This window comes from Mesoplodon mirus, assembly GCF_964341445.2.
Source record: "Mesoplodon mirus genome assembly, contig: HAP1_SCAFFOLD_701, whole genome shotgun sequence".
Taxonomy (NCBI): domain Eukaryota; kingdom Metazoa; phylum Chordata; class Mammalia; order Artiodactyla; family Ziphiidae; genus Mesoplodon; species Mesoplodon mirus.
In genome coordinates this window covers 204,843-230,001 of record NW_028295332.1, presented here as the reverse complement: position 1 = coordinate 230,001, position 25,159 = coordinate 204,843, and the positions used below count along the sequence as shown (strand labels likewise).

The following is a 25,159-nucleotide window of genomic DNA, read 5'->3' as shown; positions in this document are numbered from 1 at the left end:
AAAAGCACTTGACCTGCAGCAGTGCGGCCTCACCAGTGAAGGAGCAAAGGCTTTCCTAAAGGCCCTTGAAACCAACAGAACTCTGCTCGTTCTGGATATAAGAAAAAATCTGCTTGTTGGTCTGTGGTCACTTTTTTTAAATTGATAAACACATAGCAAAACAAAAAATTTGTTCAGGTATTGACAGTTTTTTAAAACTTAATGTGTTTAACTTTCCTCATCATATACAGTGGGCCCTTGAACAACGTGGGCTTAGGGGTGTCGACCCCTACGCAGTTGAAGATCTGGGTATAAGTTTATAGTCAGTGGTTCCACATGTGTGGATTCAACCAACCTTGGATCATGTAGGACGATAGTACATATGTATTGAAAACTATGCGTGTGTCAGTGGACCCGTGAGGTTCAAACCCATGTTGTTCAAGCTTCAACTGTACTTTTCTAGTGTTGCACTTCCCTTATGTTTTTAGCAGCTAAGGTACTAATTAAAGTGAATTATACTTGTCAATTTTTCTTATCTCTACTCTGAATAGAGGTGAACCTAGATACTAAGCCTGCTTCCACCAAGAGCATTCTTTCTTTCCTGTGCAACCTCTGAATTCTTGCCAGGAGTACTTTATTCATTTGTCAGATTCACAAGTAATTTTGTAATCATCTTCTGTGTGCCAGATACGGGTTTAGGGACTAGGGATAAAGCAGTGAACCAGACAGACAAAAGTCTTGCCCTCATGTAGCTTACATTCTAGTGAAGGAGATCAGATAGAAATGAGTAAATAGATAAGTCATATAATTTTAGAGAGTAGGAAGTGCAAAACTATCTTAATGTAAGGAGAGTGAGGGAGAGCAGGTAGGACTCCATTGGATAGATTTGTTAGGGGACAGCTTCACTGGAGAAGTGGCATTTGAACGGAGACCTGAATGAAGAGAGGAGCAAGCCATGGAAGATGTGGAGTAAGCACATTCCAGGACAAGGAGGCAATGAGTATGTAGGCATGTAGGTGGGTGGAGTATTTAAGGAAAAGCAAGGAGACCAATCTGGGCAGAGTACCGGGTGAAGAAGAGTGTGGTAGGACATGAGGTCAAGGAGCTAGGCAGGGGTCTGCTCTTGTAAAGTCTTGAAGGCCAGAGTAAAGATGTGGATTATTCTAAATGAGTAGAGGGGTTTGAACTGGAAAAAGGCATGATCCAAATCGTATCTGAATAAGGTGACCTGGTATAGAGAAGGGACTTGGGAGGATAAAGAAGAGGAACAGGGGGCTTTCCTGGTGGCGCAGTGGTTGAGAATCCGCCTGCCGATGCATGGGACACGGGTTCGTGCCCCGGTCCGGGAAGATCCCACGTGCCGCGGAACGGCTAGGCCTGTGAGCCATGGCCGCTGAGCCTGCGCGTCCTGAGCCTGTGCTCCGCAACGGGAGAGGCCACAACAGTGAGAGGCCCGTGTACCTCAAAAAAAAAAAAAAAAAAAAAAAAAAAGAGGAACAGGGTGACCAGTTAGGAGACTATCCCAGTGCTCCAAATAAGAGATGTTTATGGCCTAGGTTAGGTTGGAAGTTTGCAGCAAGTGAAAAGTGGTTGAATTCAGGTTGTGTTTTGAGGGTGTAGCTATCAAGACCTGCAGATAGATGTGAGGTATGAAAGAAATAGTAACAAGGAGACAAGTCGTTGATGATTATGTGTGCAACTGGGTAGTATCACTTAGAAGAAGGGGGCTGATGGGAGGAGCAGCTTTTGAGGGAATATCAGGACTTGGTTTGTTATCTTGGATGCCCTGGTTTGATATCTTAGATGCTCTTTAGGTATCTAAGCGTCTGGACGGTGCTCAGACTGTACTTTGTATCCAAAGGTAGCCAAAGCCACTTTAGATGCAAAATGTTTCAAGTTGACCTTTGCTGCTGCCAAAATAGTAGCCACTGTGGGCAGTCTGCAAGATGGCATCTTAGGTTTCTGAGGAAGAAATTAGAATACACAAGGGGAAATAAGTGTATAATTATATAATGTAGATTTCATATTTAAATGTATGGGAAAAGCAATAATTAGTTGGCTTTTGGTTTTAAATGGAAATAGCCACTCACTGGAAAATAATTACTCTAATTTCAATTCATTTTACTTTAGATCATTCTGTGATGAAAACAGTTACCAAAAAAGTTCTCCAGATGGAAGGAGTGCCAAGTCAGAGGTATATAACATGTTTCAGTTCTTTCGGAAGAATTTCTCTTTAATGGCTTGGTTTTCTTTCTTTCTTAAAAGAAAATTATCAAGGTACTTTCTGCCATCTTAAAACTAAGATTTGAGTCAAATCAAATGGCTTTTCTGTTTTTGAAAATGTTGTGTGATGCTTTAATTTAGGTTCCCAGATATGCAGATTGAAAACCTTTTTAACTTTTTATTTTCTGTAACATATTATCGTTAGTCACAAATAGTCTTTTTTTTTTGGTGATAAGAATGAATAGCAGGAGCAGCATTTGTGAAACCAAATCTAATATGAAACTGTTTCTTGTGAGTAAATTTGAATTTTGAAACAGCAAAACAATAAGGTTTAATAAAAAGCAAAATAAATTTTTTATTTTTATGATCTGCCAATTTCCCAGAAAGAGTTTTGTGGTGACTTTAGTTATATACCAGATACATTAAAATCACCAGTGGACAGCACATCTTTTATTCAGGTGCCCTCTGAAAGTTTTAAAAATTTGTTGACTTCATATCACAGAACGGTCCACTTTAAAATGGTTAAAATTATAAATTTTCTGTTTTGTGTAGTCTACCACAATTTTTAAAAAATGTGTTGTTTGAAGATTTTTGAGTTTTATAAAGGTATTGTATTAGCATAAAAATGAAAAATTTAAAAGACCACCTCTAATCCCATTATCCTATCAAGCAATATTTACATTTTAATTTTCTTTTCCTGCTGTCTATAAACATAATTCCACATAGCTTCAATATAATTTGCCATTCTTTTCATACTAAATTTAAATTCTGTGATTCATAGTTATACTTTTTAACATTGCATTCACAAGGTTTCATTGAGTAGGTCAATTTCTTAAATTGGTGAAAAATTGGAAATAACCTCAAATAAACTATTGTAAACATCTTCATAAATACAGCTTTTTTTTTTTATACTTCAAGTTGTATGTTTTTGATTCTCTATTAACTTGCTTGGACAATAGTGTATTAAATAAGTTGTTAAGAGTGTTTATGAAGTCAAAAAAAAGCTTATGATCGTCTGCCAATTGTTATTTCAAGAGAGTGATATTTTAATAATCAAATAGTACATTCAAAGAAGTTAAGATTTGTGATATCACACTAATTAGATATTATTATTAAAAGTTTATATCCTATGTAAAGCATTCTTAAAATAGCTACATTGACTTTTGCTATGATATTAGAAATGGAAAGATATATAAATAAAACGTATATGTAAAACATATTAGGAATTCTGTAAAATTAGTACAGAATAATAGGGCATCATGGAATGAGAACAGTTAAACATTTTTTTTTTAGTTAGCATGATTAAACAAAGTGGAAATGTAACTGAAGTATACAAGCTCATTGAGCTCTTTTAAGAGTAATTTTATTTCTTGGGCTTTTTTTTGTATTTGCCTCAGTTATTTGGAGACATAGAGGTAAGCCAAATCAGTATCTGGGTATATACCTAGATCCAGGTGAGTATAGGAGTGAAATAATGGTTTGAATTGTGTCACATTTGTATTGTACTTATGTATGCCTAATAAAAGATGGGAACTTTTATTAGAAATTTTTTAATCTCCTAACAAGAAAAGTGTAATTTAAAAAAATTTTAATACAAATGTATTTGCATTAGTTTCTGAAAGTAAAGGAAGGGTATACACATACAAACCGTATTCATACAAACATTTTTTTGATGGCAATGAAGTTAAAAAACACAATAAAATAGCACAAAATGAACTGAGCTCCTATATATTTTTAAGAGGCATGTAAATCACACAGGATCGTGTGGTGATTATCAATAAGCTACACTCTATGAAATATTTGTCCTATATTACCACATACACTCCATTTTACCCTGCATCCTAATGCTGCTAAAATATAGTAGAAAGCAGCAGCATAGCACAGGGAGATCAGCTTGGTGCTTTGCGATGACCTAGAGGGGTGGGATAGGGAGGGTGGGAGGGAGGCTCAAGAGGGTGGGATATGGGGACATGTGTATGCATATATGGCTGATTGGCTTTGTTGTGTAACAGAAACTAACACAGAATTGTGAAGCAATTATACTCCAATCAAGATCTATTAAAATAAATAAATAAAATAAAATATAGTAGCTTTGAAGGATAAATATAACCATTTTAACCTATGATGTTTGTTTTCAGTAAATTCAAATTAAATATTTAAATGTGAATTTTAATATATGGCTTGTTCTAAGTAAAATATTAACACGTAGGTCTAGTTTTTGCAACCAAATGTTTCCTATAAAGATACTTGCCTCTTTACTACTGAAATATAGGGTAAGTCTCCACATTTCACTCTTTCATCCAGTGGGTTTCATTTGGTTTTTTTGTGTTTTCTATATGAAATCAAAGGAGCAGTGAAGGTTGACAGGCTTTTAGGAAGGTAAAATTGACTCACCTACCCCCCAGCAACTTGCAGCCTTATAACTTGTATTGTTTTTACATAGAAAAATTCATCTTAAATTTAACTTTTGGTCTACTTCTGAAGATTCTGTTTGGCAGAAGTCATGGGTATATCTGTGTTTCTGTGTCCTTGAGATTCAGAAATGCCAAAGGTGTTCTACGATTCAGGAAACTTGAGTGTTTCTGCATGATACATAAAATGTATCATACTTTGGGATCTTTTTTTAAACTTTATTTTTGCATTTCTGCACATGTCAATACTTTTGTTTTAGTTAAAATAACTTGTTACTGTAGAGAACTTATATTTTTTTAAAATGCTGGCTTAGGGCTTCCCTGGTGGCGCAGTGGTTGAGAGTCCGCCTGCTGATGCAGGGGACACGGGTTCGTGCCCTGGTCTGGGAAGATCCCACATGCCGCGGAGCGGCTGGGCCCGTGAGCCATGGCCGCTGAGCCTGCGCGTCCGGAGCCTGTGCTCCGCAACGGGAGAGGCCACAACAGTGAGAAGCCCGCGTACCGCAAAAAAAAAAAAAAAAAAAAAAAAAAAATGCTGGCTTATGTAAAACCTTTGTACAAAACCGATCCTCTTTTTAAATGGGCTTGGCATCATTGTCAAGTGCCTTTTTGATTCCTTTCGACGTGTGCACGTGTGACAGTTGCTCTGTAGACCTTTGGTGCATCTTGATTCCTTGTTTTCATGCTTTGTCAAACGTAGTCTTGGCCGCAAAGAAGCCTGTAAGTAATGGAAGGAAACACTCTGCTGGTAAAGAATGCTACCCTCCTGAAGCGCTACCACCTGGAGTGTCTGGTTTCCGGCCATTGTGTCCTGCAGAAAGTGCAAAAAGCAACAGGTAACCTGTTTGCATTCCCTGTCTTTTTCAGTCATTTAGAGTTCTTTATTTTGGAACTTGTATTATGTGGGTGGTCTCTGGTGCTTTGTGTAGAGGAAAAAAGGTAACTCACACATGGCTTGGCTTCTGCCTAATGAGCCCTCTAAGGAAGAAAAATTAAAAGTAATTGGGAGTTTCAAGTTGTTTCTCAAGTGTCACAACAGAGGTAACTCCGTGGGAGTCTTGAGGAGACTAAAATGATCACCAATTGTGCATGTGAGAAAAGTTTGATTAAAGGCAGGTGTAGTTGAGCGAAGCCCTACAGCACAGAAGTAGGAATTTGGATACGTACGAATGGGAAAAAAGACATTTTAGGCATGGGAAATAGTTTAATGCAGAATGGATGAAAAATATGCATTAGACCTAAATCAACTGGCTTATTAACTCAGTAAATCAGATTTAGTGAGTCAAACTAGCATTACCTGATTTCTTATCCAGGGGATAGCTGTTCATAGTAATTTTTGTCCCAGAACAGTAAATAAAATGGTTGAATTATAGCTTTAGGCTTGCTAAGTGAAATAGATGGCTCTAGATGATCTTCAGGTGACTTACTTGGTAGTAATCAGGAAATTGGGGATTAACAATTGCTTAAGAAAACAAAGAGAATTGATTTTAAATAGTACTTGAAGTAGTTCCTGTGTAAAATATCTGTTCAGTTGCTCATGTTAAATGGATGTTTCTAATCCCCACTGGACAACCAACTACTTTTTTGCAAATGGTAATGTGAATTGCTGTTGCATAAACTATAGTGTTGAATCCCCAGTGTTTGCACTTGAGTTTCACAGCTCTGTGGTTTCCTGTCTTCTTCCTGAGACACTTAATCGCAGGTCCATCCTCGTCACACAGGGGGGTAAATTAGAGAACGATTAATATCACCATTTAAAGAAGAGAGACTGAAATCTCAACCATCCTGAACATAGGAGCTGAAGGGGCCTCTCAGCAGTTCAGAGAGTTATTAGCAAGCCAGTAGGCTGAATTCTGTTGTGTTTTCTCCGTAGCAGAGCCCTCCAGGTCCTTGTTTTGAGCTTATTTATTTTTATACACAATTCTGTATGGATACTGTTCATACTACTAAATAGTTGTATTAACTGGGTTTAACTGGTGATGTATTTACATGAAGATCTAACTTCGTTTTGTTGCTATCTTTTTAGGGGCTTTCCATTCATCAAAGCTCGTGATGTATGTAATCAGTTGGTGGTGTGTAGCTATCATATTTATGATATATAGGGCTTGAATTGGGAAAGGTGGATGGTCATTCTTCTTGCTTTTTATTTTTTATTTATTTATTTATTTTTTAATTTTATTTTTTTATTTATTTTTATTTTATTTTATTTTATTTTATTTTTTTGCTTTATAACAAATTTAATCAGTTATACATATACATATGTTTCCATATCCCCTCCCTTTTGCGTCTGCCTCCCACCCTCCCTATCCCACCCCTCCAGGCAGTCACAAAGTATCGAGCTGATCTCCCTGTGCTATGCGGCTGCTTCCCACTAGCTATCTACCTCACGTTTGGTAGTGTATATATGTCCATGCCGCTCTTTCACTTTGTCACAGCTTACCCTTCCCCCTCCCCATATCCTCAAGTCCATTCTCTAGTAGGTCTGTGTCTTTATTCCTGTCTTACCTCTATGTTCTTCATGACATTTTTTTTTCTTAAATTCCATATATATGTGTTAGCATACAGTATTTGTCTTTCTCTTTCTGACTTACTTCACTCTGTATGACAGACTCTAGGTCTATCCACCTCATTACAAATAGCTCAATTTCATTTCTTTTTATGGCTGAGTAATATTCCATTGTATATATGTGCCACATCTTCTTTATCCATTCATCCGATGATGGGCACTTAGGTTGTTTCCATCTCCGGGCTATTGTAAATAGGGCTGCAATGAACATTTTGGTACATGTCTCTTTTTGAATTATGGTTTTCTCAGGGTATATGCCCAGTAGTGGGATTGCTGGGTCATATGGTAGTTCTATTTGTAGTTTTTTAAGGAACCTCCATACCGTTCTCCATAGCGGCTGTACCAATTCACATTCCCACCAGCAGTGCAAGAGTGTTCCCTTTTTTCCACACCCTCTCCAGCATTTATTGTTTCTAGATTTTTTGATGATGGCCATTCTGACTGGTGTGAGATGATATCTCATGGTAGTTTTGATTTGCATTTCTCTAATGAGTAAAGATGTTGAGCATCCTTTCATGTGTTTGTTGGCAGTCTGTATATCTTCTGTGGAGAAATGTCTATTTAGGTCTTCTGCCCATTTTTGGATTGGGTTGTTTGTTTTTTTGTTATTGAGCTGCATGAGCTGCTTATAAATTTTGGAGATTAATCCTTTGTCAGTTGCTTCATTTGCAAATATTTTCTCCCATTCTGAGGGTTGTCTTTTGGTCTTGTTTATGGTTTCCTTTGCTGTGCAAAAGCTTTTAAGTTTCATTAGGTCCCATGTGTTTATTTTTGTCTTTATTTCCATTTCTCTAGGAGGTGGGTCCAAAAGGATCTTGCTGTGATTTATGTCATAGAGTGTACTGCCTATGTTTTCCTCTAAGAGTTTGATAGTGTCTGGCCTTACATTTAGGTCTTTAATCCATTTTGAGCTTATTTTTGTGTATGGTGTTAGGGAGTGATCTAATCTCATACTTTTACATGTCCCTATCCAGTTTTCCCAGCACCACTTATTGAAGAGACTGTCCTTTCTCCACTGTACATTCCTGCCTCCTTTATCAAAGATAAGGTGACCATATGTCCGTGGGTTTAACTCTGGGCTTTCTATCCTGTTCCATTGATCTATCTTTCTGTTTTTGTGCCAGTACCATACTGTCTTGATTACTGTAGCTTTGTAGTATAGTCTGAAGTCAGGGAGCCTGATTCCTCCAGCTCCATTTTTCGTTCTCAAGATTGCTTTGGCTATTCGGGGTCTTTTGTGTTTCCATACAAATTGTGAAAGTTTTTGTTCTAGTTCTGTGAAAAATGCCAGTGGTAGTTTGATAGGGATTGCATTGAATCTGTAGATTGCTTTGGGTAGTAGAGTCATTTTCACAATGTTGATTCTTCCAATCCAAGAACATGGTACATCTCTCCATCTATTTGTATCATCTGTAATTTCTTTCATCAGTGTCTTATAATTTTCTGCATACAGGTCTTTTGTCTCCTTAGGTAGGTTTATTCCTAGATATTTTATTCTTTTTGTTGCAATGGTAAATGGGAGTGTTTCCTTGATTTCACTTTCAGATTTTTCATCATCAGTATATAGGAATGCCAGAGATTTCTGTGCATTAATTTTGTATCCTGCAACTTTACCAAATTCATTGATTAACTCTAGTAGTTTTCTGGTAGCATCTTTAGGATTCTCTATGTATAGTATCATGTCATCTGCAAACAGTGACAGCTTTACTTCTTCTTTTCCAATTTGGATTCCTTTTATTTCCTTTTCTTCTCTGATTGCTGTGGCTAAAACTTCCAAAACTAGGTTGAATAAGAGTGGTGAAAGTGGGCAACCTTGTCTTGTTCCTGATCTTAGTGGAAATGGTTTCAGTTTTTCACCATTGAGGACGATGCTGGCTGTGGGTTTGTCATATATGGCCTTTATTATGTTGAGGAAAGTTCCCTCTATGCCTACTTTCTGCAGGGTTTTTATCATAAATGGGTGTTGAATTTTGTCGAAAGCTTTCTCTGCATCTATTGAGATGATCATATGGTTTTTCTCCTTCAATTTGTTAATATGGTGTATCACGTTGATTGATTTGCGTATATTGAAGAATCCTTGCATTCCTGGAATAAACCCCACTTGATCATGGTGTATGATCCTTTTAATGTGCTGTTGGATTCTGTTTGCTAGTATTTTGTTGAGGATTTTTGCATCTATGTTCATCAGTGATATTGGCCTGTAGTTTTCTTTCTTTGTGACATCCTTGTCTGGTTTTGGTATCAAGGTGATGGTGGCCTCGTAGAATGAATTTGGGAGTGTTCCTCCCTCTGCTATATTTTGGAAGAGTTTCAGAAGGATGGGTGTTAGCTCTTCTCTAAATGCTTGATAGAATTCGCCTGTGAAGCCATCTGGTCCTGGGCTTTTGTTTGTTGGAAGATTTTTTATCACAGTTTCAATTTCAGTGCTTGTGATTGGTCTGTTCATACTTTCTATTTCTTCCTGGTTCAGTCTCGGCAGGTTGTGCATTTCTAAGAATTTGTCCATTTCTTCCAGGTTGTCCATTTTATTGGCATAGAGTTGCTTATAGTAATCTCTTATGATCTTTTGTATTTCTGCAGTGTCAGTTGTTACTTCTCCTTTTTCATTTCTAATTCTATTGATTTGAGTCTTCTCCCTTTTTTTCTTGATGAGTCTGGCTAATGGTTTATCAATTTTGTTTATCTTCTCAAAGAACCAGCTTTTAGTTTTATTGATCTTTGCTATCGTTTCCTTCATTTCTTTTTCATTTATTTCTGATCTGATTTTTATGATTTCTTTCCTTCTGCTAACTTTGGGATGTTTTTGTTCTTCTTTCTCTAATTGCTTTAGGTGCAAGGTTAGGTTGTTTATTCGAGATGTTTCCTGTTTCTTAAGGTGGGATTGTATTGCTATAAACTTCCCTCTTAGAACTGCTTTTGCTGCATCTCATAGGTTTTGGGTCGTCGTGTCTCCATTGTCATTTGTTTCTAGGTATTTTTTAATTTCCTCTTTGATTTCTTCAGTGATCACTTCGTTATTAAGTAGTGTATTGTTTAGCCTCCATGTGTTTGTATTTTTTACAGCTCTTTTCCTGTAATTGATATCTAGTCTCATAGCATCGTGGTCGGAAAAGATACTTGATACAATTTCAATTTTCTTAAATTTACCAAGGCTTGATTTGTGACCCAAGATATGATCTATCCTGGAGAATGTTCCATGAGCACTTGAGAAAAATGTGTATTCTGTTGTTTTTGGATGGAATGTCCTATAAATATCAATTAAGTCCATCTTGTTTAATGTATCATTTAAAGCTTGTGTTTCCTTATTTATTTTCATTTTGGATGATCTGTCCATTGGTGAAAGTGGGGTGTTAAAGTCCCCTACTATGAGTGTGTTACTGTCGATTTCTCCTTTTATGGCTGTTAGTATTTGCCTTATGTATTGAGGTGCTCCTATGTTGGGTGCATAAATATTTACAATTGTTATATCTTCTTCTTGGATCGATCCCTTGTTCATTATGTAGTGTCCTTCTTTGTCTCTTCTAGTAGTCTTTATTTTAAAGTCTATTTTGTCTGATATGAGAATTGCTACTCCAGCTTCTTCTTGCTTTTTAAATTGACAGAGCCTTACATGAAGCATTTCCCTCTCTGAAATAAATCCATGTAAAACATTTTTGGTCGCTCTCCCAATGCAACTGTGTAGTTGTGTGGATTTGGCACACAACGGGCAGCCTTGTGGCTATGTCTGTAAACAAGGAAGCCTGTTTTCCAGTCCGCAAATCAGCTGTTACCCAGTGAAACGAACTTGACTGCCATTTCTGACCCCTCACATGGAGCTGTCATACTCAAGAATATTCGCATGTTTTCAAGAAACGTTGTTTGCGGGCTATATGTACAAATTCCTGATCTGAAAGCCAATATAAAGCAACATCTCCCAAACCTCTGCTCTCTCACCAAGGCCACACACATTCCCTCACTTATGGCCTCGTGGCAAGTGAATACTGTCAGTATCAGATTCTCCTTCCCAGTGGTCTTGGGAGACTGCCTAGTTGCTCTGTGAAAGGCACCACTGCTGAGGTTGAGAGAAGAGCATCTTGGGTGTCAGTCCTGGCCTTGCGTTCCCGGAGAGAGGGGTGTGCACCTCGTTCTCCTGTTAGGGTTTTCCTATGCTGCAGGGTTTGCTGCTTGTTGTCAACATGATGTCCTAGTGACTTGTCTTCTGCGTGGTTATATAATCCCAGCACAGTTCTTTATGATGTGTAGACTTTTATGGGGTTGTGGCCAGGTCAGTTTTAAATGTTTGGAAATGTCCTCTTGAACAACACTGCAGTGGCAGTGAAGCTTGCTGGGAGAATTGTTGCCCTAGTTTTGGCTTAAGGGTGGTGAGAAGATGAAGTTTTTGATGGGTCAGTTTTAGTTGTGTATGTGTATGTGATTTATCTTTTAAAATTCTAATGTCTATTATTCACAGCTTAGATATGTTGACTTTCTGATTATTCATCAGTCCCTTTACTGATGTATTTTCCTCTGAAAAACTACATTTTCTTCCAGACTGTTTTTGTCTGATGGTGAAGAATAAATTTTTCATTTGCAGTATAAAGTTGATCTGAGAAAAAATGTTTACCTTGGATCTTCACTTGGCTTCTGTGAAAGAAACTTAATAAAATAATATGGGCAATTCCCATTACTAATCCTAACCACGTACAACAGAGGTCTGTACAGTAACATAGCAAAAATAAGTTCCTGTACTTTTACTTAGTCATTGCCTGTTTTACACTAAAGAGCAGTGAGAGACATTTATAAATAATGATACCTCAGATCACTTTTGTTAAATGTCCTCTAATATTTGGATATTTGGTATCTGGCTTGTGTTGTCTTTTATACAATCTTGTCTTCTTTCTTTGCACTTTAGTGTAACAACTCTGTGGTTTCCTATCTTCTTCTTGTGCCACTCAGGTCCATCAGAATTTCCTGTGACTGTGACAGTAGAGAGTCCTTCCTCCTCAGAAATCGAAGAGGTCGATGATTCCTCAGAACGTGTTCAGGAGGAGCCAGAGAAAATCCGTTTGAAACAAGAAGCATTGCAGGTACAAAGTTACCACTTTAAAGCTATAGAATAGATTATTTTTCAAACGGAAGGCTGATTGCAACACAGCACAGCTTGTGTGAGGGTTCTGTTTTCTCCTCCCACCTGCATTGTATCCCCTTGAATGGTTCCTTAAGCTTAGACCAAGGTGAATGGTGGACATTTGAACTCTAAGAAACTAAAATCAAAACATGTCGTTAGTAATATATTTTCCTTTCCTTAGAACCTTAGTATATTAGATTTAGGGTGAACCTTAGTGATCATAGGATAAGGAAATTGAGTTCTGAATGAATACAGTCAGCTGATTCAGTGCTCTTGTTTTACAGATGAGAAAATTGACAGTTCTAGTTGAACTCTCTTTTTATAAGAGGAAAATATGGCCTCATTTTAAATAAAAATAAAGTTGAAAAAAGTTTTGATGTTGATATTCTCCTTTCCTAAAATCAAAAATATCAAGAAGCTACGTTCTATTACCAAATAAACCTGACCTCTCATGTCATTCCATACTTTTGTTTGTATGGACAGAAAAGAAAAATTGATTTTTATAAGAAATTTTTGCACCTCAAAGTTAATATATTTATTTTATTTCAACTTTAATGCAGAGCTGAACATTTCTAGTAAATAAAGGAACACCATTTGGGGGGACCTTGTCTTTGTGCTACAAAGTCCATGTTTAATTTTTTAAAATTATTTAATATGATTTTCTCTTCATATGAAACATGACACTTGACAGGTTTCAGAACTAATTATCCCATTATTGTAGGACTACGGGAATTACTCTTTGATTTTGAAAAGAGTTAGTTTTTTATTTTTTAATTAAAATTAATGATAATATAGAGAAATTTTAAGAAAAGAACTTAGAAAATTATGAAATGTTAGAGTAGGAGAAATCTATAGTTCATGTAGAGTTACTCCCTTTCGTTTTATAAATGAGCACCTACAATTTGTAGAACGTAAGTGGTTTATTAGTAAATGGCAGAGTATGACAAGACCCTAGAGCATCTAACCCGCATTCCTTGTCCTTTTAGTTGTGGTGTATTCATTTCCTTCACGAATAGACCACGAGATTGTATTTGTAAAAGCAGTAATAGACAGTGGGGAAGTCCAAGAAGTTTAAACACTGGGACCACAGAATAGCAGATTCAGAATGCACTGAGAACCCTTTTAGCTCTTCTCTGTTTTGACAAGACACTACAATGATGGTATCAAAGTGTTTAAGTATATATGCCCACAACAATCAAGAGATTTCAACATAGTTTTGAAAGAGAGAAGACAGGTGGAAGAGTGTGAAACTGAAGCAGTAGAACAGAGGAAAAGCATCACCTAGAATATGCACAGGGACCACATGCAACTGAGGAGGATTCTGACCCCACCTGCAGAAGTAGCTCCGTGCTTTGATGCGCATGTAGGAGAGAGTGTGGAGTTAGTTAAAAGTGTGACTGAAATAGGGGAGCTCATTGAAGGGTTGTGTTTGGAGGAGTGGACTCCCAGCCCCGCCCTCACCCTCCTGAAATGAGATGATTTCATTTTGAAAACAGTGAAACTGGCGAGAACTGGGGCAGCTAGTGTGAGTTTTTTCACGCTAGAAAATTGTGTTTGGGGGAGATCCTATTACAGTTACTGCCCGCTTCTTCCTGCATAAGAAGCCAATCAATCGTTGACTTCAGGGAGCTTTCTGCGCTCATTCTTAAATAGAAAATAACTGTCATTTGCCTGTTAGTTGAGTAAAGCTTACAACATGAGAGGGGGAAAAAGAGTGAAAGCATATCCTAGTAGGACCAGGGACAATTTAGGGAACAGAATAATTTAAGAAAAAACCCTAATTAGTATCCTGAGAGAGGTTTAAAAAGAGCTAGCAACTATAAAATAAGACTAGGGTATTAATGAAAAGGAGAATGGTCAGAAAGCAAAAGAGTTCTCCTGGAAATGCAAATATGGTTGCTGAAATAAATTCAGTAGGAATTTAAAAAATTTCTCAGTATATAAAAAAGAAAGACACAATGGAAAATGTGATAGAAATATGTTAGAGAGGCTGCATCTGGGAGATCCCACATGTTACTATTAGAAACTCCAGACCCAGAAAAAAAATGGAGGGAAGCTGTCAAAGGGCAACAAAATTCCCCACAGCTGAAAGTAGACATCAGGCCTCAGATTGAAAATAGTTATGCAAGATGAGCAAGAATAGACTCATACCTAGGCACCCTTCCTTGTGAAACTTTCAAATACTGAAAAAATAAATTAAAATAGAATAAAATACTGAGAGGATACATCCATTCCAGAGAGAAAAATACTGGTCACCTAAAAAAAAAGGTTAAAATCTGACTTTATCATACTTGTCATGAGCACCATGGATCCTGGAAGGCATTAGAAAGATACCTCCAAAGTTTTTCAGGCACATAATTTTCACCCTAGGGGTTTGTATCCAGCCAAACTATCAGTCATACGTGGAGGCTGAAGAAGATATTTTGTACCCAAAGAAATTTGAAAAATTGACTTCCTGTGCTATACCTTAAGCTATTTATAGAAATAATCCAGCAAAATGAGTCAATAAACCAAGAAGGAAGGTAATAGGGGATTCAGTGCAGATTGCAGCTAGTCTAGAATGGAGAGGCTTCTATTGATTGTGTGATTGAGAGCTTCGAAACACCTTGAGGCATATCGTACTTACTAGGTGTTAGGCACTGTTGGAAGGGAGGAAGGAGAGGAAGAGGAGAAGGAACTTGAACTCCAGAGGAGAAAAGGCTCTACGGACATAAACCTGAAGCACACTAGACTATGGTTGATTTTTAACCTACTATTGGTGAGGAAGGGAAGAATCCACTTCAGCTTGACACTATAGATGTCCCCTTTTCAGTGACACACAGGGGTAATGACCACCTATCTAATTTGTTGTCCAAACCGGAACTTGTCCAAACTCCTTACACTTCAACAGTGTAAGGAGGCACTCGAATGCTGTAACATCAGGACAACAGGTATAAACTGGAACAGCCCAAGGCGGCTTGGGGTATGTGGTCACCCTGCACAAGGGCAGTGACACTGGCACAGTATGGAACGAGGTGTAGTCTATACACAGAGACACAGTACATCTGCAGTGGGCAGTATTAATTTCATTGTAATAATGGCAATACTGTCTTGGTTTGCAGCTTTTATTGTCAACGTGCATGTAATCACAAATAACTAAAGTAAACAATACTTAGTATGTATGAGTATTAACTTGGTATGTACTGAAATGTATTGTGTAGTAGTATGTACTTAGTATATATTAGGCTTTAAGTGTTTTTGCATATATTAACTCATTTAATCCTCTGAATAGCCTTATGAGGTTGGTGCTAATATCATTCCTACTTTTGAGAACAGGAAGCTAAGACAGGGAAGGAACTTGCCCAGGCTGTACCTAATTTAAGGTTGGATCGAGGCTTTGAGTTTAGGCTCTCTGCCTGTTCTCTTAAACCTTACTCCGTACTGACTCTCAAATAACAGAAGAATTAACTGCACATAGAATAGAATATAAATTTCAACTTTGACAATGTAAGAGCTAGGTTTGGAAGGTAGACAGGAGGTTGAAAAAAGGGAAGATGGTATGAATGTCCTTATTTTACAAAGCGTGACGTTGAGAGAGTTTCTAGTTGATCAACAATGTAGGTTTTTAAGTATATCACTACATGTCAAAGAGATCATGAGCAGTGGAATAACTCATGATGACATAACTTTACTGAGCAGTGTGGACATAGGAAAGAATGTAGAGGAACTAAACCCTTACTTGTTAGTAATTCAGAAAGTGAACAGATAATGCCTCCAATTTAGTGAGAAAATAGTCATGTGAGAGTATTACTTGGAAATGCAGAAGAATTCAAAATGACAATAGTTGGATCTCCCAGGTGGCGCAGTGGTTAAGAAACTGCCTGCCAAGGCAGGGGACATGGGTTCGAGCCCTGGTCTGGGAAGATCCCACATGCCACGGAGCAGCGAAGCCCGTGCACCAGAACTACGGAGCCTGTGCTCTAGAGCCCGTGAGCCACAACTACTGAGCCCATGTGCCACAACTACTGAAGCCTGCGCACCTAGATCCTGTGCTTCATAACAAGAGAAGCCACCGCAATGAAGAGTAGCCCCCACTCGCCGCAACTAGAGAAAACCTGCACGCAGCAACGAAGACCCAATACAGCCAAAAGTAAATAATAATAATGAAATAATAAAAAATAACAATATTTGACGTAAACCTCATAAAAAAGGAAATCCATACAGCCAGTAAACAGAGAAAAGTGTACAACTTCATTAAGTAATAAGTGAAAAGTGAGTCAAAACCAAGGAAACTACATGTCAATCAGATTGACAAATACATAAATAAAAAGTCTGGTAGTATCAGGTATTGTAGGCCTGAAGTACTATGGGAATCATCTACCCTGTTTATACTGGAGTATAAATCGACACAACTACTTTGGAAAGCATTTAGCCCTCTCCATCAACTGAAGGTATATAAATAGCCTGTGAGCCAGCAGCCCTCACCCCCGCCCTGTGTAAATGCACCAGAATAACGGGCACAGCAGGATTCCTGTCCATGATTTGCATTAGCACAAACTGAAAACAAACCAAATGTCCATTAACAGTCAAAAATAAATGATGTGTATTTGTACAGTGGGAAAACTATCCAGCAATAAAATTGAATGAACTAGAGCTACAGGCAGCAATGTGGATGAATTTTTTAAACCAATGTTGAGAGAAAGAAATAAGTTAGAAAAGACTTCATATCCTATGATCCTGTACATAAAGTTAGATGTTGACACAACTAAACTCTTTTGTTAGGGATGCATGCAGGTTAAAGGAAATGACTGTCAAGAAGTGAGGTTGGTGTTTAACCGGGAAGAGGGAAGGAGCTTGTGATGAGAAAAGGATATGGGGGGTTTTTGCGATGCTGACAAGTATCAATACTTTCAGATTCGAGTAGTGCTTATGTAAGTATTCTCTTTTTATTTGTCACATTGACAGTTTTGTTCTGTGCACTTCTCAGTACCCATATCGTATTTTACAATTAAAAACTGCGTAAAGAATCGGTCGCTTCTTGAGTGCTGGATGTGGGAGTGGGATGAGACCGTTTCATTTTAAGCCCTTCACTACTGTTTGCATTCGCATGTTCATTCATTCAGCATTAATTGCACATATTCTATGTACCAAGCACTCTTCTAATTTTATATGTGTTTTAACTCATGTAATTCTCACAAGAGCTCTGTAATATGGGAGCTTATCTCCATTTTATAGATGAGGAAGTTGAGGCCTAGAGTTATAGAACTTGTCCAAGGTTCTGTAGCTAATGGGTAGTGCCAGGCCCATTTGCCTCAGAGAATCTGAATATTTACAATATAATCTAAAAGAGAAATTTAATGACTAATTATAAGCAAAAAAATTGCACACTAAAGAAGATGACAAGTTTTCATCTATCCAGTTAGAGAAAAACACACAGTCTGTCTTTCACACTCGTACATCTTATATGTACGTGTGTGGCAGGGATTTTCCTTATTAAGCAATTATTTATTGACCGTCTACGTTGTGCTAGGCACAGGTGCTGGGGATAAACACTTAATAAAATACACCCCCTATCTTCAAATAACTTGCACTCTAAGTGAGGAAGTAAGCCAACAGTTATAGTAGAGGTTATATACCAAGTGATACATCGCTGATGGCAGTGTAAAATCTCAGAAATCTTTTGGAAAGAAGTCTGGAGGTAGGTACCTCAGAGCCTTAAAAATGTTCATTTGCTTTGATCTCAAACTCATTTTTATGGATTTATTTTAAGAATGTTATTCTCAATATGGAAAAAGGCCTTCATGCATAAAAACGGTTATTTTGTCTGATAATACTGAAAAGTTGGAAAGAATTTAAATGTGTAAAATGGTTAACCAGTAAACCCACTCAGTGGAATATTTTGTAGCCCGCACAAAAAAATCAAGGTTATGAATCCCCTGATTATATGAGAAATGCTTGATTTCAATGTTAAATGGAGAAAAGTTGAACATAAAATTTGATATCCAATATGATGGGCGCTTTGTCCCAGAAAAATCACCCTAGCCAGTGTACAGAAGGGTGGAATGGAGAGCAGATGGCAGGAACGAAAATTATTCCAAAGCCTTATCATTAGTCTTACTTAAGTAATAGAATATCAAGCAATTTTACTTTCTAACTTTTTTGGTTCCATATTTCCATGTAAGGGACATGAATTCTGAATACTTTGTAGGAGGAGGGTACACTTTTTCACAAAAATTGAACACTGTGTTCTAATTCCCTCCATTAGAGGGAGAAACTGTTGCATGTAATTGCACTTTGATGTGCTATTTAGAACCAGTCAGGAATTTTAATCTACCTTCCTCTGACCGTGCTGAGGGTTTTTTGTTTTTTTGTTTATTTGTTTAGAATTTCTTTGAAATCAGTTTTAGAAGATTGATTAAACCATTATATTAAAAGTAGAGGAATTTTGCAATTTTTTTCCCTTTTTCCCCATTGAAAACTTGACTGGCTTTAGTAATGAACCATTAAAGAATTTGAAGTTCTTAGACTCTCAATTTTTTAAACATGTTCTGAATATAAAAATATATGTTCATTGAGCAAATGTTTGAAAACAATGAACTTCTTGAAGGAAATAAAAGCCACCTCTGCATGTACACACACCTAATCTGCTCTTTTGTCTTAAAAAAGTATCCGAAATATTTTGCCATGTCACTAACTACTCTTCTACATCAGAGAATTTGATTAAGCTTATGCATCATCTCCCAGGAAAAACGCACAGATATATTTTGAATGTAGCACTCCTGAAGCCCATTCATGAACTCTGGTTGAGACCTCTTGTCATTCTTAGTGGCTTCATAGCGCATTCCTTCAGACGATGAGCTGTTTTTATTTAAACCAGTCCCAATTCGGAGGCTCTTAGCTTTCTTCTAGGGTTTGGTTATAAACAATCTTATGACATCATGTTGGTAGATAAATCTTTGCCCACATCTTTGATTTCCTTAGGGTAAACTCCTGATGTAGGATTGTTGTTAGGTACTAAAAGCTACTGTCCAGAAAGTGATACCAGCTCCTCTCCCAATGATGGCAGGTAATAGAGTTCCTCATTCTTTAAGTGATTGTTCAAAGCAGTTAACATGTATAAATATACCTTACTGTTTTCATAAGTATAGGTATTATGATTGTTTATCACTGCATAAGAAACCACCCCAAAACAGTGGCCTAAAACAATGACAATCATTTATTTTGCTCACGAACCTGGAGGTTGAGTAGAATATTAATTCTTTTACTACACTCTTACTGACTGAAAACAATACCTATATGACTAGCTCAGAGTTCTGTAGGTCAGAAGTCCAGGCACAGCATGACTGGGCTTCCTGCTCAGATACACATGGGAACATGTGGGTTCCCTCCTGAGAGTGTTAAAGCACGTGAAATTTAAGTGTAAGATATTGAGCCCCAAACGTTGGATGTTCACCATAGTTTGTGTGGGCCACAGAGCTGAAATGAAGATGTCAGTCTGGCTGTGTTAGCGTCCAGAGGCTCTGGGAAAGAATGCCTACAGGCTTCTTCCGGCTTGTTGGCATAATTCAGATTCTGCAGTTGCAGGACAGAGGTCCCCATTTCCTTGCTGGCTGTCAGTCGGGGAAGAGTTTCAGCTCCTAGAGGCCTCTCGCTTGCCTTCCCTGCCGCAGCATTGGACCTCTTCAGAGCCAGCAATGGAGAGTCTCCCTCTTGTCCCTTTTGTACTTCAATTCAGGAAGAGTTCAGGTCCTTTTCATGGGGTGCCTGAGTAGGCCACATCCACCTAAAATAATCTCCCTATCTTAAAAGATCAACTGATGTTGAACCTTAATTCCATGTGCAAAATCCCTTCACTACAGCACCTACATTTAGAGTTTGATTGGATAAGTGGAAGGTTTGTGTACTTCAGTAAGTGGTTATCTTGGGGGCTCTGTCAGAATTCTGCCTATTGCAAGCAGTGTCCCCACTTCAAGGACCGAAGTGTCTTAGTTCCTAAAACTCCTAAGATAGTTTATCAGTGTTCATTTTATTTCAGTGACCTTGGTGAAGGGAGGACTACCACCTCCGTGAGCAGGAATGGCAGCCAGCTTCCTGAGTCCACAGTGTGGCTCTGCTACTTAGTGGTGTGACCTCGGCTGTGCTGCTCTACTTACTCTACTTCTCTGCCTCTGTTTCCCTCATCTGTAAAATAACATGGAGTTAGTGATCATTCTTTCCTCGTAGGGTTTTTTGTTTTATAAATTTATTTTTGGCTGCATTGGGTCTTTGTTGCTGCTCGCCAGCTTTCTCCAGTTACGTCGAGCGGGGGGCTACTCTTCGTTGCGGTGCGGTGGCTTCTCTTATTGCGGAGCACAGGCTCTAGGCGCGCAGGCTTCAGGAGTTGTGGCACGTGGGTTCTAGAGCGTAGGCTCAGTAGTCGTGACGCACAGGCTTAGTTGCTCTGCGGCATGTGGGTTCTTCCTGGACTAGGGCTCGAACCCGTGTCCCCTGCATCGGCAGGCGGACTCTCAACCACTGCGCCACCAGGGAGGCCCGTGTGATTACTTTTTTAAAACATGCTTTTGAATCTGCAATTATGCAATTCAGGTATGCTAAGCAGGTTCGTTAATAGGACTTCCTGCTATAAAGAGACCCACAAATAAAAATAGAATTTTTCTTTCTTGGTCGTAACTTCTTATTTCTGACTTACTATGTTATATGCATATGCCTTTTATGGTGGGCTGCCACAAATTTATGTTGGAAAGAGTGGAATTTAAATAAATCTTTGCAAATTTGATAGATTTTGATCATTTATTTCACTGGCATGGTATGATATGACCAGTAGCAGACTAAAATCTGAGTTCACTTCTGCCTCTGCCCCTAAATCCTGATGAGACCAATAGCTGGAAAGGCTTTTGGATATTATACTATGAATTAGTTATAATATTGACTCTGTTTGCTTAGGAAACCCTGGAGGAGTGCCTAAAGCAGTTAAAGGAGGAAAGAGTAATAAGACTGAAGGCTGATAGACGAGTCAGTGAGGTAAACACGTTTCATCTGCTTTTGAGAGTGTTTTGGTTTTATTTTGATTTGATTTTAAGCCATATACACATATTTTGTAAGCTTTAGAACTGTAATATGTTGCAAATTGGTGGTATCATATGGACTTTTGCATTTACTGGTATTTAGTGATCATATGATCTATATTCCAGAAAGCATGTTTTTAAAGATGTGAAAATCTGGTTTTGTGTATGTGTGTGTGTTTGTGTGTGCTTTTATATGACATTAGCTTATTTCCTGTTCATGATTCTTTGATTCAAGAAGGCACCTTCTGTGCATGTATTGTATATACAGTAACATAAAAGACATGATGAGACTCTCCTGGCAATGAATTAGGAAAGTGAATCATTGAAATAAATTTAAGATATTGGAAAACTTCTAAGAATGCAATGAAAGATAAAAATATATACTATGAGAATTACATTAGGTAATGTGCATGAAAGCAGGGCATAATCTAAAAAGTTCTATCTAAATATAATTTATCACAGGGTGAGTGTAGGGAGGAATTTTTGAAAGTGCATCCATTGGATTGGCAGACACTCATTCAATAAATGTTGAGCACCTGCTCATGTAAGGCAAAAGGGGCATCATGAACATTAACGGCCTTTCTGAGAAATACGAGAGTTGAGCTTACAGGGGGTTTTAAGTGCGTAGATGATGAGCAGAAGGGGAAGAGTGCACGGGGGTGAATATGTTGAAGAAGCCAAAGAAAATATTGGTGATCGTACATTTAATAAATTGGGTTGGGTATGATTTAGGACTTTTAAACGTAAGCATTAGATATTTTACTCACTAAAGTTAATTCTTAACATTCAGCAGAGTTGTAATATGTTTTGTTCAAATCAGATTCTATAACTCACTTTCTAATTTAAGGGAAACTTAAAGCAGGTCATTTTCTAATGTGGAATGAGGCTCCATTATGAATTGAACCAGTTAGAAATGTGATCTTTTGTGAAAGATCATTAATAAAACGGTAGCTTGGGTTTATTTATATACCACCTAAGTGTTATATAGGAAACTTTGTTGGGTGCCTGTGAGTTTTGGTTATTATGTGATAAGGTCTCTGTCTTTACTGGCGGAGGGTTACATTAATTATAAATTAATTACATTTTGAGTGTTTTAGTTTTGTTCCTTGAAACTAGGCAAGACTACTTTTTGTTTGTTTGTTTGTTGTTTTTTGGGGTTTTTTTTTGCGGTATGTGAGCCTCTCACTGTTGTGGCCTCTCCCGTTGCGGAGCACAGACTCCGGACGCACAGGCTCAGCGGCCATGGCTCACGGGCCCAGCCGCTACGCAGCATGTGGGATCTTCCCGGACTGGGGCACGAACCCGTGTCCCCTGCATCGGCAGGCGGACTCGCAACCACTGCGCCACCAGGGAAGCCCAAGGCAAGACTACTTTTGATGACAATGAGAAAAAATCATGTCAGACGTTTTCAGTCTTCTTGTATAGCTGGAACATGAAAATGCCCAGTTAAGAAACACAACTTTCTCTTTGTCTGAAGCCCTTCATGCCCACTCATTGACAAGCATGATCCTGGATGATGAAGGTGTTTTGGGCAGCACTGAGAATTCTCTTCAGAAGTTCCATGCTTTCCTGGTTCTCCTTAAAGATGCTGGGTTAGTTCATTTCTCTTCCTGGCATTCTTCTCTTTGCGACTCTAATGGTAGTTTGCTGAGGAACTGGAGCAATTTTCATCACTTACGTGGCTATATTTAGCCAAATTTAGTGTAATTATAGGTAATATAGTTGACGTTTTAAAATGAGGAATTAAATTTTTTAAGAAATGCAAATAGAGAAGCCTGCTTTGGTAGAGTGGGGAGCCCATTATAAAAGAGTAACCTGTAGACAGAGTAATTAGTAGGTATAGTTGTTTTGTAAAGACTAAATTAAAGGCAGTTTTCATTGAAAATAGTCGGGAATGCATAAGAATTTTCCTATCTTTCACTTCTTTTGCTTGTTTGATAAGTTTGAATTAAAGTTATCTTTGCCTTAGACATAAAAATGATTATTAATCTGCAGGGGAGATATAGGTCAGTGGTTCTCAACCGGGAGCAATTTTGCTGAAAGAGGGAAGTGGAGATTGATAGTTGATGGAGCGGTGTTTTGTCAGTGAATGAATTGGTGTTGGTGTTGGGAAGGAAGGAACAAACACATTCTTGGAAACTGGAGGAAAGGTGGTAAAGAAGTGTGGGAATGGAGGTGTGACAGGCAGTGGACAGGGTGCACGGTACATATTGAAGCTGCTAGTGAGACAGTGGGATGTCTCCTAGAGGATGAATCTGGAAAGGGCTGAGGATTTGGGGGAGAGAGAGGCTTGTAGTCTGGAGTAGGATGTTGGCTTTTAAGATTTTAGAAGTAAGGCTTCCCTGGTGGCGGGGTGGTTGAGAGTCCGCCTGCCGATGCAGGGGCTAAGGGTTCGTGCCCCGGTCTGGGAGGATCCCGCATGGCGCGGAGCGGCTGGGCCCGTGAGCCATGGCCGCTGAGCCTGCGCGTCCGGAGCCTGTGCTCCGCAACGGGAGAGGCCACAGGAGTGAGAGGCCCGCGTACCGCAAAAAAAAAAAAAAAAAAGATTTTAGAAGTATTTCATGATTGTAGGTCTGGGGAAATCTAAACTGCTCTTCTGTGATTATAATAACCTTTGTCTTTTCTCCTTTCCTCCTCTCGTCTAGGCTTGGGCAGTTGGCCAAAATGGCTGGTATAGATCAGTCAGATTTTCATTTACTAGGTCGTCCCCAGGTGAATTCTACTGTTAGTAGTCCACCTAAAGAAGAAAAGAAGGCACTTGAAGAAGGAAAATCAGAATCAAAACAGAGTGCCCCATAACAAATGCAAAATAGCCAAGTAAATGGACAGAACAGCACTTAATGATTCTAAGAGTGATTAGCAAAAAGGAAATGACCAAGTCAGAGAGAAAACAATAATGATCAGTCTCGAATAGTTCACATGCTCGGGAGCTAGAAGACTCTGGAGTCCTTTCCAAATCTGAGATTAGTAAATGTGTGCCCATTTCATGATACTGTACTTTTGTAAATAAGGAGACTGGAAGTTCTTGAGAAAATTTATGAGTTAAAGCAAACTATCCTTAATGAAGAAAGAAGACATTAGAGAAAATATTCCAGATTTTAAATTGTATAAATGTCTGTTCTGTTCATATTTTATCTAGGTTTCTATTTGTATTCAGTCAGCTTACAATGAAGGAACACTAATGAAGGTACACATACTGATATAATTTTTAAAATAAGTAATCCAGACATAGCTAATAAGTAACATATTAGAGTGAATCACCTGGTTATGGGAATGGGAGGGGAAAACCTGTCAGCTTTTCCTCTAGCCTTACTTGGAGCCCCCATCAGCCAATCTCAGAGTGGCCTTGGGAACTGACAGCTTGAGAACACAGTCTGGTCACAAACTATATACGGTTTACATGTGCCTGGAGGATAGCAAAGAAATTAATTATCTTACAGAATAGGGTTTTATTTTTAGTGAGGGAAAGGAAATGGGTAATAACTACCCCAATCACCAAAGTCTGAAAACGTAGCGGACATAGCCTTGGATATAGCTAGGTTAAGCTGAGAATCACTTGGCAAGATATAATTACAAAAAAAACTGGCTCTGAAATCTTCTGATTAATCAATTGACTGTGTTAATAATAAGATTACAGAGTAACATTGAAGTTTTGAACTCTACTTTTTAATGGTTGGCTTTGTTCATCACTGAATTTTTGTCTTGTCTTTTGTCTTCCCCTCCACTTTCCGAAAATTACAGGTGATGCTAGGATTCCTTTGCCTCTCGACTCCTTCCGTGTCCCAGCGTCTACTCAGGAGGCCTTAGAAACTTCCAAAGACAACCTGGG

The 25,159-nt window shown here is 38.3% G+C and overlaps 1 protein-coding gene across 1 annotated transcript; it reads left to right on the top strand.

Moving 5' to 3' along the window:
• Positions 1-60: 60 nt before the first annotated feature.
• Positions 61-25,137, top strand: LOC309797541 (centrosomal protein of 78 kDa-like; the record flags this gene model as incomplete). Its single annotated transcript, XM_082646039.1, has 6 exons — positions 61-119; positions 2,110-2,173; positions 5,314-5,449; positions 12,115-12,245; positions 21,209-21,286; positions 25,072-25,137. The coding sequence occupies exons 3-6, from the start codon at positions 5,341-5,343 to the stop codon at positions 25,135-25,137; spliced, it is 384 nt and encodes a 127-aa protein (XP_082502165.1). The 5' UTR covers positions 61-119; positions 2,110-2,173; positions 5,314-5,340.
• Between the last annotated feature and the right edge of the window lie 22 nt (positions 25,138-25,159).